A 19810-nucleotide genomic window follows, 5' to 3' on the forward strand; every position below is an offset into this window, starting at 1 on the left:
ATAGTACAAAGATGATACAAGACATGCATCAAATTTCAACCAATGAAGAACAATGAAAAAAAAAAAAAGAAACGCTTGACGAAGTTACAAGATCTCAACAATTAAACAAGGCCAAAAGAGTTGTTCTGAAAAAAGAATCGTATGATGGTTAAATCTGTATTGAATAGTGGGATTATCGTGAAGATGCTTTTGAACACGGAAACATTCCAAAATGTTACAAAGAAAGAAAGTGGAGTCTCTACACATTTTCTTGGCTGTTTAGCTTAATATCCTGACTGAAAAGCAACAGGCAGTCAGTGAAGTTAGTTTAACGGGGAACAGATAAGACAAAGACTCAAACAAACTAATGTAAAATCATCTATCGGAATGTGCAGGGCAGAATGACGCAATGATCCACATAGTAACATCCCTCCTGCCACACAATAGTACATACTTCATGATGTACACACTCGCTTAGCCACATAACAATCAAAACGCATCAATGCAAGCGCCAACTGAAAATGAAAACGAAAGAAAAACACTGCGTGGTTCTAACTACTTGATATGAAAGAAAATAAAAGAAACTTGTGTGAGACAGCCGATAAAACGAACTCAGATTATAGGCGTTTCATTAAGTAGATTTTACATTCGTTGATGCTTCCCCCCCCCCCGGTTCCCCTCAGCCCAAAATATACAATGAATATATACACATTATATTCACTACAGTGAACTTTCAAAACAATAAGGCATCCTCGTATGGACTTTATATCATCATCAAAAACATGAAATTGATGAACGTATTTAAAGCGACACTGTCTGACCACCTGATTTTTGATGCCTAAAATCCAAATCTTCCCATGACTCTTTTCCTATGAAGAAAAACACAATGTTGAACATAGGAAACTTTATTAGAAATCAAGACAGTGCCGTTGAATAGAAACGAGCCTGAATGATAGTCACATGACCGATGTCATGTGCTACGAGGCCCAAACCAACACAACGCCGCAAAGTACCGCCTCGTAAGCTTATAGTTGCAGGGTCAGCGAATTGACCCCATCCCTGACCCGATGAGAGAATCACGGCGGTCGGTCGCCAGACAACCATTAAGCATTTGCTTTTTAAAAACTTCCATTTCTGCGTTAAAAAATGGTACATAAAAATATACGTTTTGTGCAGTACAAGTTAGTGCAATTGTATTTTTTCCCTCTTGTTCTTCTCATTGGCACTTAGTGAAAGTTATGATCATGAGAGGGATGCTCTTTCCTTTCTGGGAAAGAGAAGACAAAGCTGCTCTAAGCTGTCAATATATTTTGATAAATTCGGTCATTTGGCAATTACGCACCTGCTCAATTGTTTCTTTGATTCCCATCATTAATGGTTAAACTGCTACATTTTTTGAGAGCTACATTTTGATTGCCAGTTTTGGTCGGTCTGATGAAAGCTGAAACATGATTTAATTCCTATACCTGGAAGGTAAAATATAATGTCAAATATTTTGTTTGGGTTGGAATTAGAGTTTCTTTTTTTGAGGAATTATTCACCCCAAGAATAATAAACGTAAAAGAAAAATTGCATTTTGGAACTAAAGGGATAACAATTCTCATAATTCCTCATGTTGTTTCATAACTATATGACTTTTCTTCTTTTTTTAATCTAAATATCTAAGAGAAGATATTTTGAAAAATGTCTCACCATCTCTGGTATTTTTGTCCACACAATGAAAGCCAATGGGGTCCAATGTTGTTTGTAACCCCTTTTAATTTCAATTGTATAGACAAAAAAAATATATAAAATCTTTCCATGTTTCACTAAATTCGGTCATTTGGCAATTACGCACCTGCTCAATTGTTTCTTTGATTCCCATCATTAATGGTTAAACTGCTACATTTTTTGAGAGCTACATTTTGATTGCCAGTTTTGGTCGGTCTGATGAAAGCTGAAACATGATTTAATTCCTATACCTGGAAGGTAAAATATAATGTCAAATATTTTGTTTGGGTTGGAATTAGAGTTTCTTTTTTTGAGGAATTATTCACCCCAAGAATAATAAACGTAAAAGAAAAATTGCATTTTGGAACTAAAGGGATAACAATTCTCATAATTCCTCATGTTGTTTCATAACTGTATGACTTTTCTTCTTTTTTTATCTAAATATCTAAGAGAAGATATTTTGAAAAATGTCTCACCATCTCTGGTATTTTTGTCCACACAATGAATGCCAATGGGGTCCAATGTTGTTTGTAACCCCTTTTAATTTCAATTGTATAGACCTGCACTACAACTCCTCGCGCTGAAGTACACTAAAGGCTCTCTCCGAAAGGCTCATTCTTGTTTAGAGGTATTACTTTAGCAATGTGTGTTGAAACAGTTCTTGACTATTTGCTAAAACGCTTTGCGATGCAATGCTAAACTGAACTCTGCTTGATCAAAATAGAAATGGCCGCTGAAAAGTGCAAAATGAAGCGGTAAGTCCAGAATCGGTTTGATTTTGAACAAAATCAAGCTGTGTGAAGCTTAAATGATGTCCATATAAATGAATTTGAGTTGCTCGGTAAGTGCAACCAGGTTTGAGAGGGTTTAAGGTACTCAATAATACCCATCAAAAATAGCTTACAGAGTTTTTAAACAGACTGCTATGTATAAAGTCTGCCACACTAAAAATCATGGAAAGACGTTAGTGGTATTCCACAGAATGCAAATCTGCTTTGAATGTTTTGTTTCTGGATTATGGATGAAACAAATCTTTTTGCCTTAATATGCAATGCAGCAAAAGCTTTTTTTTCTAAATTCTTTTTCTCTTTTTTTTTGTTGCTTTTTATCAGGTTTTTTTTTTTCTGAATGAAAGTCTCAGTGTTCCACCATGGAAGCGGTAGGATAAGAGCACCCCTCGTGGCCTGGAGGAATCAGTGACATTAAAAAGGCCACCATCTCAGCTCGTGAAGTTCACTCTGAGAGTGTGCAGGGGACACCGGCGCTCAGTCCGTGGAACAGCCGCAATAAAAGAGCACGTTTTGAAGTGGGGTAAAGGATCAAGCTCAGTCAGTGAAGCGCTGGCAGGCCTTCTTCCAGCGGCACGCTGTGCACCACAGGTCTCTCTTCTCCATGCCGTACACCTTTCGGCACTTCTTGGCTTCACCACGCGGTTTCCTGGGAACGTATTTCACATAGTTTTAGCGGCTTCAAAAACATCATAAAACATAAGAGCGAAACCATCTGGACAGCTTACCTGGTTCCAGTAGTGGGTTTGGAAGTGGAGGTGGAGGTGGTGTTGGTGTGTGTTTTGCTGACAGTGGTGTGGTTAACAGGCTGTCTCTTCTCACCGATGCTAACAGTGCGGATCTGAGTCATCGGGCCCTGCAAAAGCATTTCATGTTAAAGGTGATCTAACAAAAAGCTCAACCATTACCTTAACACAAAACTTAAGACATGTTTGCATCTCATTTAACACTTAGACCAATCAAAAGTTTGGAGTCGAGTACGATTTCATGTTTTTGAAAGAAGTCTCTTATGCTCATCAAAGCTGCACTTACTAAAATATAAATATTTTGAAATATTATCACAATTTAAAATAGCTGTATTCTATTTTTAGATATTCTAAATCTTACATTTTATTTGTGTTTTTCAGCATCATTCCTCCAGTCTTCAGTGTCACACGATCCTTCAGAAAGCATTCTAATATGAAGATTTGATGATCAAGGAATATTTCTGATTAATATTTTTTTGTGGTATGTTTTTTTTAGGATTACTTGATGAATAGAAAGTTCAAAAGAACAGCATGTATAAGTCTTTTGTAACATTATAAGGGTCTTTACTGTCACTTTTGAGTAACTCAGATAATCTTTGCTGAATAAAAGTATTAAAAAAGAAAGAGAAAAAAAAAACTTGACTCCAAACTTTGGAATAGTATAGTGTGTATATTTATCACAATTAGTTATAAAAGTAATTGTTGTTCATATTTTATTGTGTTTTTATGCCTGATTTCACACCATTATATTATATTATATTATATTATTCTATAATAGAAAAATACTGTGATTTATAAATTTTCTGCGTGTTGTGGGTGGTTGCTATGAAGTCGTTATGCAGTTGCTAGGGCATCCAGGTGGTTGCTAGGGTGTTCTGGCTGATTTCTAAGTGATACATTTTCACAGCTATACTTTCCAAGGCAAAATAATAATAATAACAGTGATGCTTTCCTAGCAAACACTGCCAACAGCACTTTCCTGATCACAGTCTGTACTCTTTAACTAGTTCATAATAAACTGCGTCTTTTTAACAGGCACTCCGCAGATGTCTGCAGTTCCCTTGTTGTCAACCTGTAACCAGGGTTTGGAAGCTACTTTCATTGTTTTGCAAAAGCATCTGAGACAGGAAACCAAAAGTCATGCAAGTGCAACTTCTGAAAGACCCCAAGACACAGAGAAAGACAAGCTGGGAGTGACAAACGAGACTCAAGCGGGCTCACAGGATCACTGCCCTTTCGACATTTAGTGAGCCCAGGCTTTTACAAGGTGACAAACGCTGTCGAATACGTCTCTGAGAGGAAGAAAACAAGAAAGAAAGAAGTAGCCATCTCACCGGTAGCCCTTTATATATGACAGGGGGCGACTGCCAGGATACACTAATCCTGTCCTCACTGTGAGGCGGATCAGAGGGCATGCTGGGAATGCTGACAGGGCTTGTAGCCTGAAAAACACAGTGTGTGTAAGAAGCGGTATTACCAAAGCCAGCAGAGAGAGAAAGAGAAAGATCTGTCAAGTACAACCGCCCACCGATAGCCAAGAAGAGCTGCCTCGAAGACAAGCCAGTGGCCTCAGTCACATTAGAAATGGTTAAACACAGACTGTCTGAGCAGCAGAGGGCAGATCCGGCTCCTGAAATCACGGCCTTCGCTGACCTCATCACACAGACCCATAAATACTTCGCCAGCAATTACAGAGACACATGTGTATGCAGTACTCTGGCTTTGATATTTAACAGAACCCTCAATCTGGTGCACTAGCAAAGGTCAGGTATACAAATCTCTGGCCGTTTGAAAGGTTTTATGAAAGGTCATTCATTCCATTTGGGACTAAATTTCTCAAGAAACTCCAAAATGTAGTCAGACTGCAAATTCTTGCTCTTCAGTAAAATATCTAAACATCCTTAAAACAAGACAAAAGTGCACTTGCAAGATTTTTCAAGATATGGTCTCATTTTGCAAAAATATATTTGAAGTAAGCTTTCTGGCAAATAGTTTCTTGTTTTAAACATAAATCCAACCAAATTCAATGAGGTTTATGTGAAAGTGAAAAAAACAATTGTTTATAATTTTTTAAAAATAATATTACTAATTATAATTAATAACAATTAATTATTTATATATATATGTGTGTGTGTGTGTGTGTGTGTGTGTGATGTAGTATATATAAGACATTATAGTTTTAAGAAAATGAAGGCAGTTTTTAGGAGCATAAAGATTTTTTTAATTGATATTATCGTCAACATTTAAGCACATCCTAAAACTTTCATTACTGTATTGCAACTAATGATATATTATTTAAATAGTAAACTATTTATACTTCGTGGTAGTATTTGTTCATGCTTTAGTATACTTATGTTAGTATTTTCTTTCATTTAAATGTAAATCTATATTTATCTTTAATTTTACTTTTTTAATAAAACAAATCACTCCAGTATTTGTTCCGTACTACAGAAAAATGTATTTGTTACAGTAGTGAAAATCTAATAAGAATCAATTGCAGTTAAAAAGACATTCTTAAACACATATGAAGATATTTTTAATATTCTCTTATCATTTTGCCCATTCATAGCAAGTCCACACAACCACAATTTGCACGCTTTATATATGAAATTCATTCATTATGCGCAGTGATCATGGGTTAAACCACTTCATATGGATTAGATTTCATTGCATTGTTAAAATTATGGTTGCATATGAATGAACGGTTGCGTATGAATGATTTAAGGAATGATGAGACTTATTTGTCTTCCAAAGATGAGGTCTTGTTAGTTTGGAATGACATGAGGGTGAATCAATAATGACAAAAGCTAAATGCAAAAATGTCTTAATGGTCTTAAAATTGGATTTAGCTTCTCCATACAAAATATAATACCTTATTTCTTTTGATTTGGGGTTTATAGTCATACAAAAATGTGATTTCTGTCACCCTCATGTTGTTCCAAACCTGTATGAGTTTCTTTCTTCTGCTGAACACACACAAAAAAAAGACATTTTGAAGAAATGTTGGTAACCAAACAGTTGATGGTCCCCCTTTTTTCCATTCCATCAAAGTCATAGAATGACCTTCATGAATAAATGCATACAGGTTTGGAACGACATGAAACACAACTCTGTCCCTTTAAGCTCTGTTGACTGATGGAGAGAGATTTGAGTCGCATTAATAACTAAAACAGAGCCTTGCGTGGGAGATTTGAAAGAATATGATGTTTCCAAAGTAAAAAAACACACCCACCCACACACACACACACACACACACAGACAAACGCACTATTGAAAAGTGTCCATGAAGACTTTATCACTACACCTCAAACCCATAATATGATACGAGCACTCCACTGTCTGCACACAGACACAGCCAAAACAGAAGCTGTGTAGATGCAGAGTGATGTTACCTGGTAAGCGTGGTCAGTGCGGATATGGCACAGCGTCGACGGTGCTGATTGGCTGAGAGGGGTGTGGATCATGCGGGCGGGCTCAGATCGAGACGCATCACAAGTCAAGACGGGGAAGACGGGGGCCGGGCCGGATGTAGTAGGAGAGGTGGGCGTGAGGTTGGACAGCCCCTCCGAAAGAGTGTCCATGTTCACCTCGATTTCAGAGTAGTAGAAATCCTCCTCGCCATCGCTGTAGTCAGAATCTCCATTTCGCCTGAAAACACACAACACTAAAAGTCAGATTCGTGTGCACGTCCACAGGCGGCCAGCAAGGGGCAGCAGCACCAGCACATTAACAGGATTGAGTTTATATGGGACGGTCAGGTAGCAACAAGAGGCTATTAAAACACTCTTACTACTTCCATCAGAATGCGGTTCCCCCTTTACCTCCTGTTACGGTGCTCAGAAAGGGAAGAGCTCACTGAGCTGCCCCATCTTTAGAGACTGACAGACAATCTGGGCTCTTCAGATTCATCTCCAGTCCAAAAGCAACGAGTGGAACTTTCATTTGAAAAGTTAAAGAAGAGAGCCGATCTGTCTCGTTTCTGTGTAGAAGACTTGTAAATGTTCAAACTGCAGACCAAACGCTTACCCCAGGTGGATGGTGCGGATGTGGCGCTGGATCCCTGAGGAAGTGCTGAGGACTTTTTCACAGTTCTTCCACAGACACTTAAACATCACCTTCATGGAGTTCTGGAACAAACAAACAAATGAGTTACATTTCATAAAGGACATATCAGTAACTCCAAAGTTGCAACAGAACAGTGCTCAGGCTTTAAAGAAGTTTAGATTTCAAGCTTTGGTTCTGTGACGCCGCCTTTGGACCGTGAAGGCAGAATTTTACAATCACAGTCCTGTAAGATTTACATTTTTGAGTCAACGGGAGATTTTCAATATTTAATCTTACATTTGTTAAAGTATAAAACTTAGAAAAATAGACAGCGCAGCTAAGCGATTAGGGCTGAATGAATTGAAATTTGATTTGAAGAAAAAAAATATCGGTACAGTCCTGCCTTAGTGCAGTATAACTATTATACCCACTTTAAAGATGAATTATGAGAGAATAACTAATAAGTGTTCGGAATAAATATCTGAGATATTTTGTAGCAATGTTATTTTAGTGTAATTTATAGTACACTTATATTATTTATGAATTAGCATTTATTTTAAATTTTCATTTTAGTTTATATAGTCATTTTGTTATGTGCTTTTGTCATTTTTATTTAGTCTTTAGCTTTAATTTATATTTTATTTCAATTTTAGTAATCAATATAGTCCTGCCTTATTGCTATAAATATAAACCCCACTTTAAAAATTAATTATGAGAGAATAATAATTAGCAAGAGCATCTTTAAGTGTTCTGAATACCTGAGAACTTTTGTAGCAATGTTATTAGTATTTGTATACAGCATTTATTCATATTTTGAATTAGCATTCATTTTGTTTTTGTATTTCAATTTTAGTTAACACTTTAGTAATTTTGTTGTGAGCTTTTGTCATTTTTATTTGTTTTATTCTATTTATCTTTCTTTTTTTATTTCTATTTTAGTATTTTAGTAATTTGACTATTTTAGTACTAAAGCGTTAAATTTAAGTTGATCTAATATTTATATTTATTTTAATATTTTATTTAAGCTTTATTTAAATTAACAACAACAACAACAACAACAAAACATTTTTAATAATGTAATTAAGAATAACAACACTGTTTTGTAGGGAAAGGAAACCCTTTATATAATGTGCAGGGAAGTGACAGATCAAATGAAGAGTAACAACGTGGTACAAGGAGATCTGCTCTGTTTGCAGTCAAGGCCGTGATCAGCAGTGATTCAGAGGCCTGATTGCGTAAGTCTCCTCCTGTGTATGTGCAGTAGATATTCCCTTCAGCCCACTGCTGCCCCAAAGGCACAAAGGCACAAAGGCTTTTCACTGCTGCAGTGAGACAACTATTAAAACACTTCAAAACAACAGTGACACTGCCAGGTGACGGCATGTGTGTCGTGTGTGTGGGAGATTCACACCTCCTGCGCTCTTCTGTCACTTTCACCAGCGCTCGTTTCCCCTCTTGCTCTAAAGGCTACGTCCACTTCCCTTCAGTCGCGCATGCGCAACATCCTATAGGTTCTGTCAAGCAGTTCAGCTGGTTCGAGTCTTCGGGTTTGAGTCCTTCGTTCATCACGTGACAGCCCCATACGCTTACCCTATGCAGTCTGAGCCGGAAAGAGACTTAATAATAATAACCGACTCTTTATTACCTTTGTTACAACATTCAGTGTTATGGAAAAGAACCATCATGACAGAAATTCACACATTTAGAAACTGTAAGAAGTAAAAAGCTACAATTTGAGAGCAGAAACACATCACGTAACTGTAAGAGTAAATAATAATTATAATAATGATGATAATAATAATACTAACTATGCACACGTTTGTAAGGAAGCTTGTAAATTAACTAATTTCTCTATCCAACGCTGTCACGTCACGTGACAAAAGAATGAACGATTCGAAAGACTCGAGAGATGAACTAATCAATTCTCTTTCCGGCTCAGACTGCATAGGGTAAGCGTATGGGTCTGTCACGTGATGAACGAACGACTCGAAAAAACCCAAAAACTGGAGAGCTGAACTAATCAATTCTCTTTCCGGCTCTTTATGGGGCTGTCACGTGATGACGAACGACTCAAACCCGAAGACTTGTCAGATAAGAGGTGAGGTGAGCTAATCATAGACTGAAGACCCAGGTAAACAATGAATTAATCTTTTCTGTTTCTTATAGCATTATAGTTTTGTATTGTTTGTAGTGTGATCAACGTTTGCGTAAGTAGTAGACGTGTTAGGGAAGCCTGATCCAATCCGGATCCAATCCGTGTGGACGGGGCCTAATCTCATCTGTGTTTATCTAACATACCTGATTCCTGAGTTTCAAAAGGTGATTCAAACAATGAATCAGACTCTCACATACTTTACTGCAATACACTGCTTCTTTATAGCCAAAGTCTCAAATGAGCAGTTAACAAGCACCAACAACTACCTTTAAAAAATACATGAAATAAAATGACTCACTAGGTATTTGTGACGCACAAATTATTTGTGCTTGATCATAAATAAAAACAGTAATATTGTGAAATATTCTTACAATTCAAAATGTTTTCTCCTTTCCCCCCCTTTTTTTTTTAAATATATATTTAAAATGAGATATTTTAGATTATAGTAATATAACTGCACACAAGTTTTTTTTTTTTTTACATTATAGACATTTATTGCTGTGATGCATAAACTTAATACATTTTCAGCATCATTACTCACATGATCCTTCAGAAATCATTCTAATATGTACTACAAAACCAGTTATAAGCGTCAAATTTTTTTTAAATTGAGATTTATACATACATTTATACAATAAATAAGCTTTCCATTGATGTATGGTTTGTTATGATAGGGCAATATTTGGCCGAGATCAAATCTGGAATCTGGAATCTGAGGGTGCAAAAAAATCAAAATACTGAGAAAATCACCTTTAAAGTTGTCCAGATGAAGTTCTTAGCTATGCATATTACTAATCAAAAATTAAGTTTTAATATATTTACAGTAGGAAATTTACAAAATATCTTCATGGAACATGATCTTTACTTTACTTTAAAAGAAAAATCGATAATTGTGACCCATACAATGTATTTTTGGCTATTGCTACAAATGTACCCCAGCGACTTAAGACTGCTTTTGTGCTCCAGGGTCACATATGTTAAATTGCTGCTCAAAAAACATTTCTTATTAAACTAAAACAGTTTTTTTTTGTTTTTGATGCATAGAAAATTCAGCATTTGAAGTAGAAATGATCATTCATTCATTCATTTGAATGAACAATAATAAAATTAAATTTAGAAAAATAATAACTTAAAATAATATTTAGTAAAAAGAAATGTAAAAACCACTCAAAATACTTTTATGACCATTGAGATATATTTATCGGAAGCTAGTTAAATCTGTACCCTGGTTATAAGTGATATCCTGGAGAGTGCGCTTGAAATGTTTAATAGGTTATATAATGTGTCATATTCACAGGGGTTAAGAACGAGAACAGTGTGAATGAATGACACTCCAGAACAAACCGAGATTATATTATCATCATAATTATAATTATCCTCATTTCTTCGGATAAACCCAACCAGGATCTTGATTTGTGAGAAAAATGAGCACATTAACTCTGAAACGTGAAACATGTCCGGACCTGTTCACTGCTCTTATCAGAGTCAATGAGTGGGTGTGTGTCTGCTCACACACATACAAAAACAAGCAAATACTCCTGCTGTTCTCAAGGCCGATGATATTAACCCTTTCACAGATCACATAAGCCTATGAAACATTTACATGTGACAACCATTAAAGTGCCCCTATTATGCCATTTTTAAGGTTCCTAATATTGTTTTGGGAGTCTCCTGCAATAGGTTTACATGCATGCAAGGTCAAAAAAATGTTTTCTCTCAAAATAGGCATTTAATTTCACCTAATTTCCCAACGATTCGTTCGAAGCAGTTCAAGATTCAGTCTCTCTAAACCCCTCCTTTCCGTGAGCATACTCTGCTCTGATTGGTTAGATGGCCCAGTCTGTTGTGATTGGTCTACCGCGTACAGCACATGTCGGAAACTAAACGGCCATTGCCATAGTTCTGTATTGAACGCTCGATAGAAAATATAAATATCTGTTATTTATCATACTTACAGGTTGTGATTCAGTGGAGTCAGCTGGTCCAAATAAACTGGGTACTGAGCCATCTTTCAAGAGCGAGCGTTTTGTGAATCCCACATTGAACTCAAAAAGATTAGAGAAGCAGTCAGTAAAATGACGGGCACACAAAAAAAGATTGGGGGTTGTACTGTTGTGGTACAGTGGAATAATGAATTTTAACCACTGATTCTTTGCAGCCTCATCTTTCGGAAGTGAAAATAAAACTAATTTACTTTCACAGCGTAGGACACAGCGTCTTCTCGACATGACATGAACAAGCTGCAGTGTTTGAGGGCGGGTCAAGTTGTTCGCGGCCAGCAAACGGAGAACATAGGTGGGCATTATGCAACTGTGTTACCCAGTGACGTGTATCCGTCCGTCACGGAAGTGAGATTTGAATTACTGACGACTCGTTTAGGCTGTTCAGAGTCGATTCTTTCATTTGGGAGACAATAACTTTATTTATCGTGCACTTTCGGCTTTACAACTTTGCAGATCGTTTACATTCACATACAGCTACATTACACACTAAATGAAAGGCAATATTTGAAAATGCATAATAGGGACACTTTAATCAAAACAGACTCAAAAAGCAAGCCAGATAATTGGTAGAGCGGGACTGGAAGTGTATGTTTCCATTTGTCTTTATGAATGAACAGCCAGTTCTCTTGTGTTACACTTCACCCAGCTGCTCAGAATTTGGCCTGGTTCACTTCAAAGAACTTTGTTTCTTTTTCTCATCTCCTTTATGCAAAGTGTTTTTTATGGGCTATAGCAGGACATATAGGTATGCAGGGAGGCCTCTGGTGAACTGAAATAATAGTAGAGGTAGCCAGCACTGTTGCCTAAGACAAGACCTAGCAGTATGAGACACATCCATCTGTCTGTGTACTCACACAGAAGAGCCAAAAAATGAGCCCAAACGATATTAAACATTATGTAATGCGCACAAGCAAGAAACGAACAATTCTGCAATCTATTTTTTTATCTTTCTTCAACATTTCGACTAAATATCTAGCTGTGTACAGGGTGGCTAATGAAGTTTCTAACATAATCTGAAACGATCCTAATGGGATCAAATAAGAATCCCCTAAGGATTCTTTTAAAATTAAACATTAAAAAAATCTGTTTGGTAAGATCTAAGTGCTTTTTTAATTGATCCCAGTAGGATCTTTTAAGAGATAGATTTTTTTGTTGTTGATACAAATCCATTAGCAATGCAGTACACATCCTTTAGGTTTTAATAGAAGTCCGAATGGCAAGGCATTTTGGAAGGTTTCACAGCAGAACTCAAAGGTGTAAAACAGCTAGTGGTTGAAATAGGTACTGCATCCCAAATTAAAAATATTGGAGGAAGTTGTTTCTTTCGCCCCCTCCTCATCAGGCTCGACGCTCACGTGAGTTGCCAGATTGAGGACATGCAACAGGAACAAGCAAAACTGACAATGGAAGGCAATGAGCCTTACGCTGTAAGTTGATGAGTTGATTTATCCACGTTTTAACATGCCTCTGGTCATGGGGATTTTTAGATGGATGCAGAGGCATTTTAGGTTAGGTAGATTATGCGATCTCTGGATTTGGCTTCCATGGCTGCACTACATGTGCTTTGCACCAACTGGCAACCCAGGGTGTTGAAATACTATTGGGTAAACTGGCAGTGGGTGTTGTTTTTAAAAGAAACAAGTATGTGAACTTAGCATGTTTCTAAATATCTGCTAAAAAAAAAAATAATAATTTGTGGCCTCTGGACAATAATTTTTTTAGATTTGTGGCCTATTTTTCCTGTGCAAATCATATTTGTTTGAATGATTTTTGGATTTACGCACAGAAGTGTATGTATCTTTTTTTAATTGGACTTGTGTCTGGCGCTACGCTTTTTCAGTTTCTTCCTAAATATCTGCTAACATAATATGGTATTATTATTATGCTTTAATACGGTCAAAATTACATACAGCACCTTTAATTATATCAAGTGTTCTCTACAAAAGAGAGAGTTAAAAAAATACATTATTTTCCACATACTGTACATTATTGTCACATAGTGATGTAGACATGTGGGGACGTGTTAGAACGAGCCGTTTTAGGTAGGTGTGGCTGACTCTTAACTTTTATAAAGAATATCTCTTTGGATTTGAGACTTTAGTCTTTGCAACTTTACAAATCTTCTTTATGCACCAAGAGCTTGTAACACTCCAAAGAGAAAGGAAAAATTGAAATTGCATCATATGACCCCTTTAACAATATTAACAAGTCTAAGTCTTGATGTAAACATTTATTCCAGTGCAATGACATCCACTGATTACCATAGTAAGTGCCTTGCTATAAATGTGATTTTTGTATAAATTGTTAAAAGTAAAAAAAAAAAAAAAAATCTAAATGTAACTGTTTTTACAGTATTTTTTTTAAATCATCAAAAGAGATGAAGCCTTGGTGAGCATAAGAGACTTCTTTAATAAACATTTAAAAAATCTTGGCAACCCCAAAAATATTTTCTGTGCTAAATAACATCCACAGATGCTGTCAATACAGCTTACGTTGTCCTGAACCCAGAAGATTCCTTTTAAATGTCTGATAGCACTCAAGGAAAGTTTTTCTGTCCTGTTTCTGCCTTATTAATTTCTCTGTCCAATATCTGGAATTGCAAAATCAGAATTGAGAAATAAAAAAATAAAAAAACATCTGAGTAAACATATTTCACTTTTCTCCTTTCTTCAGGGAGAGGCGTGTAGTCATGACAGGATCCATGTATACAATATTGTGCAATTGGGAATTGCTTGAAAAACGTGTGTTACAGCATTTGTAGCGCTGTGAAAGGATAAGCTGGAGTGGATCTATAACGGAAACCCCCCCCCCTCATCCACACACACACACACACATCCTCGGCCTCTCCCAAAACAAGGTGAACGAGCAGAAAGGCTAATGGCTTCCTGACATTGAAACCATATTCACATTCTGGAGTCATTCCACAATACAAAAAAAACAAACAAAAAAACCCCAGAAAAGAAATAGAAGAAGGGACAACGAAAGAGAGAGAGCGAAAACATGCCATCACTTTCTGTGGTGCGAGGGTGACAAGACTCATTGGGCCAGAGCCAAGCTGATGTGTTTATTAAAGCTCTTTTTAAGGCAAAGACGGGCAAATTCATTGAACAGTTCAAAATTCAAAGGCACTTTTGTGCTCAAAAACTAACCAGCAGATCTGTTTTCTCTCAGTTTTCTCATTTGCCATGACCTGACCCCCTACCTTTCTTTTTCGGGGGATGGGGTCCTCGAACAGGAAGTGTGTACTCTCGGTTTCCTCAATGTTGTCATCACTCTGGGAGGAAAGCAGGAAGCTCTTGCCGGGATCATTGGAGAGGGGTGGGGACGGCGTGGAGGGCACTGATTGGTCGCTGGCATCCCAGCTCCAGTTCCCACTAGTAGAGCTGCTGTAGCTGGCAGACAGGCTCTCCTTCCAGCCCTTTCCAGCCAAATCTGCACCTAAAGACAGAACACAATGATTTAAAGCAGGAAAAGACCTCTGACAGTTTGACAGGCCAGTTAGGCTATTGCTTGCAGTATGCACTTTCACCTATCCCAGAGCCCAGCACACGGCAGGCATGAAGTAGACGTCCACAGCAAACACATCCACAGATTCAAAAACAAAAAAAAAGAACATAACTAAAAATTAAAGACATAAAACAGAACAGAACAGAAAAAAACTCAACAAAAAATAAAAACAAAAGACAAAAAAAAAACTAAGAAAGACAAAGCAAAAGACAACAAAACAAAGCAAAACAAAAAACAGAACAAAACAAAAGACATAAAAAACAAAGCAAGCAAACAAAAAAAACAGAACAAAATAAAAAAGCAAAACAAATCAAAACCAAAAGAAAACAAAACAGAACAAAAAAAAAGACATAAAACAAAGCAAAACAAAACAAGCAAAAAAAGCAAAACAAATCAAAACAAGTACTTAAAACAGAAGCAAGAAAAAAACAGAACTTGAAAAAATTAAGCAAATTAATTAATTAATTAAAACAAAATAAACAAGTAAAAATAAAAGAGGCATATTCAAACCAATGGCCAATTAATAATGATACCAAAGTTCCAGAGGCTGGTATCTTACTAAAGTCTAAATGCTATCAGTACAACCATGTACTACTATGATTGACCACTTTTGGTGCATCCCAATTTATGCACTATTCCAGGGGTGGCCAACTTCAGTCCTGGAGAGTCACAGTCCTTAGTGTTCTGCTCCAACCTTGATAAAAACTCACCTGCCTGTATCTTTCTAGTAACCCTTAAACCTTGATTAGCTTGTTCAGCTGAGTTTGATTAGGGTTGGAGGGACTGTGGCTGTTTCTCAAATATACCAAGTATGCAAAGTTCGTACTTGCGTCCTCGGTAGTTCGGACTTCGCAAGTTCGACTCGGAAGTGCGAACTCCCGACGACGGGAGGACGCAAGTCTGGTAATTCGGCAAATGGAACAGCAGCGTACTTGATAATGTCAGTCAGCTTGCCTTGGGTACTCCGGTTATCTTTACTGTATGTATACAATACGACGAAATATGATATCAAACTCCACTGACTCTTTTCGTTTTCTTTTCAACATATGAATAGCCGAAAAAATGAAGTTTGGGGAATGTACATAAATTACAGTGAAATGAAATATATCAAACAGCATTGCCTCTTTTCTGTTTCATTTAAAATATTAATAGCCACAAAAATGTGGTTCATGCAACGCGTACACGCATTACAATAAAACAAAATTATTTCAAACACCACTGCCTTTTTGTTTTCTTCAAAATATAAAACACAACCCTTTTCGTTTTCATTTAAAAAATATAAAACATATTAATATGTGGTTTAGGGAATATGTGCACATATACTCTGATTATCTTCACTGAATGTATAATAAAATGAAATATGACAAGCACAACTCTGCCTTTTTTGTTACATGTCAGTTTTAATGAATAATAATAGCCATTATAAAAGTATAACTATAAAGTATGAGAGACATGTAATAGGAAATAAGACAAAAACAAACAATTCAGTCAAATGTATGCAACAAAGTCAGCACTGTATTACGATTAATAAATAAATAATTTATGAAACATAACTTTGTGCTCAGCCAAAACGATATGACCTGGAAGAAATAATAGATTCATGAGACCAAAGATTGCCTGTTAGATTTACCCAAAATGAATGTTTAACCACTACAGAGACATCAGAGCCAGCGGTAAATGTCAGAAGGACTAGCCGAGGTGAGACTGCTCTCAGCGGATACATGAGCACTGAGCGCCTGCTGATCGCGTGGAGCTCACGTCTCCGAAATCGGCGAAGCAAATTCTCAAATAGGCGCTATCTTTATAAATAAACTGCAGATTTGAGTTTTAAACAACTACATTCTCGCCTGAAATACTCTTAGAACTGCATTTCATGACACAATAACAGTAATATTTTGAAAATTGTTGGTTGGTGCGAAATACATTCTAGGACACCTGGCTGCCTCAAGTTTGCACAAGTCACCACTGGATGCATCCTTGAAAAAAGGGGCGGAGCAAGAACACATGCATGGATTTGAACTGTATTTGGCTAGATGTGAACTTTGAATTGGAACAGTACTTGGGCGACGACTGATGACGTTTCACAAGTCCACAAGAACACAAGTACAGACAAGAACGCATAATGAGAAACAGCCGCAGCGCTCCCCAGGATCGAAGCTGGAAACAGTTCGAAACCGATTTTTTGTATAAATAGTGTAATAAGTGTATTCACTCTGGAAAATCCAAATTGCACTTCAAATGCCTGGATGATACATTTAATTAACTGAAAAAGGAAGTGTGGAATGTCCACACTTCGTGCCGTCAACTGCTTTAATTAGACTAAGTATTGGAGGAGGAGGAGCCATCAGACTCTGATGGTAAATTACAAAATAACCTTATAAAATTCATACACTAGACCAGGGATTTTCAAATCTGGCCCACAGTATCCACTTTCCTGCAGAGTTTAGCTCTAACCTTAATCAAACACACCAAGCATGCTAATCAATGTCTTCAGGATCATTAGAAAATCACAGGTAGCTGAGTTTGATCAGGGTTGGAGCTAAACTCTGTAGCGCATTGGCCCTCCAGGGCAAGATTTGAGGAACCCTGCACTAGACGGTTGAGTACATAGGGTATAGAATAAGTGCACAGTATATAGTGCATCATATGGGACACAACATTTCTTATTCGGAGGCTAGGTCAATTTCTGTGAAAGAATGCATGCTAAAGAATTCATTCAGAATCAGATATCCTTTCTTTCACAGAATGCAGGAAATTTGGCATTAGACTCGGTGTGAGAAGTGCTGATTTGTTTGTGCATATTTTACACTTGTTTATTACACTGCGCTCTGGAATACTTGGTCAGGAGCATCATTCCAAAGTGTGTTATTCCCCAATAACAACCATCGTCATTAGAAACGCCAAATAACACACCGCTCATCATAGGCTGGTGCTTCTCTCTTGGTTCATTCAAACACAACTGCTGCAGTTATTGACTGTAAAATGAAACCGTTGTGCAGACTCAAAGTCGTTTGTTAGGAACAGTTTTCCTTTGCGGAAGCTTTGCGTTTAAAGAGCTAATTAAATATTTCAACTCAAATCAATATTGGTGTCTAATTATTTACTTATGTGGCAAGTCGCCGTGGAATAAGCAGGATAATAAACATTCAGGCAGTTGTTATCGCAGGATAAACCCCTTCAGGGTGATACAAGATCCTGATCACTCTTTCGGGGTTTATTCTGCGATAACAACCACTTGGCTGTACATTATCCCTTACATACTGTTTAGTCACATTGGAGTTGGTGAGAACACACCAACACACACACACACACACACACACACACACACACACACACACCTGATGGCACGCAACACTGGGTGAAGATAAAATAACACAGCAGCACTCAAACCTGTACAGCCATTGTATTATTTCATTAATGTGTGATAGAAATTTGTTTCACACCTTGTTTTGTTGCCAGTGGCATTTTTAGTCAAATAAATGTTTTATAAATGGCAAAACATGACCTAGTGTGCACTCTAATAGATGCAGAAATTAACAACTTATGTAACTGCCTCAGTAAATGTTTACATTAGATTCATTTGTCAATAGATCTATAATAATAATAAGAGAAAAGAGAAAGAGAAGAAAATAAAAATGCGCTAAATCATGGTAACACAAGGTTCAGTTTCGCTACTATCATGAACTAACAATGACTAACATTTTACGTAGCATTTATTAAACTAGATTAATGTTAATTTATAACATTATACACTATAGTTCATTATTAAATCATGCTGTTCATAATACATACAATAATGTTAACCACTCAATGTTAAAAAGGTATTAGTAAATGTAAGAAATTAACATGAACTTAGAATAATAAATGATTGACTGATGTTAAATTTTTTTTTTTACCATATTGTAAAGTGTTGTCAAAATCTCAATATTCAAGAAAAAGCTTAATGTTTAATTAGTGAAGGACTGAAATTTCAGTTACAGAAAATATTTGCTTCTTTTTTTTTTTTTCAGTTACAGCCACTTTAAAAAGTCGATCTATAAACAGCCTTATGTGCGATTTAAAGTGCCCCTATTATGGATTTTTGAAATGTACCTTTCATGCAGTGTGTAACACAACTCTAAGGGAATGAAAACATCCTGCAAAATTTTAAATCTGAAAGTGCACCGTGTATGAAGTTATTGTCTCTCAAAAGAAAGAGTCGACTCTGAATCATTGAAACAAGTCGTTTTTTTTTAAACAAATCCCAAGCCGTTTCAGGTTGACGTCAACATGAAGCATTAGCATATTGCCCGTCTACTTGTTGGTCTTTTCGTGTTGGTTTGAATGAAAGTGCAAATTCATTCTTTGCTACTAGGTGCAGCTTTTGGAGCGGTAAAAATAGCTGTTTCCACTGTAACGCTGTACACAAAGCAGCACTGCGCTCACAAACACTGCTTTATCAGGCATTACAGGCAAGATGAAATGAAAATAAGACCAATCGGACCAATCACCGCAGATTAGCATCACGCAAAAGAGGGGTTTGGAAAAATTAATCGTTAAACTAATCGTTTGGGAGTCGTTGAGCAAGTAAGGTAAAAAATAAATGCATATTATAAGACAATGAAAGTGTTTTTTGACCTTGCATGCATGTCAACCTGTTGTATTATAACAAAATATGAACCTTTCATAACCCATAATAGGGGCACTTTAAATGATAATATACAATTCAGTTTTTATTTGATTGATTGATTAATTATTATAAACTTTATTTTTAGTTTTGTTTTTGGCAAAAAATTATTTTCAGTTTAAAAAAAAAACAATTATTTTGGTGCATTATGTTCAATACCATATCAGCAGCCATAACTGTACTTCTAAAATAATTATAAAATAAAACAATAA

At 36.5% G+C, this 19810-nt stretch overlaps 1 protein-coding gene across 2 annotated transcripts in view; it reads right to left on the bottom strand.

Moving 5' to 3' along the window:
• Positions 1–2254: 2254 nt before the first annotated feature.
• The window catches only part of LOC107594057 (zinc finger protein 704-like), a 73101-nt gene continuing 55545 nt past the window's right edge, over positions 2255–19810 (bottom strand). The window contains exons 4-9 of one of the 2 annotated variants that reach the window (XM_016283989.1): positions 14628–14863; positions 7250–7350; positions 6616–6871; positions 4558–4665; positions 3206–3333; positions 2255–3126 (exon numbers count right to left, since the gene is read on the bottom strand). In XM_016283989.1, coding sequence (XP_016139475.1) covers positions 3015–3126; positions 3206–3333; positions 4558–4665; positions 6616–6871; positions 7250–7350; positions 14628–14863 — 941 coding nt within the window. In that variant the 3' untranslated portion in view covers positions 2255–3014. The remainder of the gene's footprint in view (positions 3127–3205; positions 3334–4557; positions 4666–6615; positions 6872–7249; positions 7351–14627; positions 14864–19810) is intronic. The other variant, XM_016283997.1, reaches the window with a different exon arrangement.

The sequence above is a fragment of the Sinocyclocheilus grahami genome, unplaced genomic scaffold (assembly GCF_001515645.1).
Source record: "Sinocyclocheilus grahami isolate Dianchi unplaced genomic scaffold, SAMN03320097.WGS_v1.1 scaffold10.1, whole genome shotgun sequence".
Classification (NCBI taxonomy): Eukaryota; Metazoa; Chordata; class Actinopteri; order Cypriniformes; family Cyprinidae; genus Sinocyclocheilus; species Sinocyclocheilus grahami.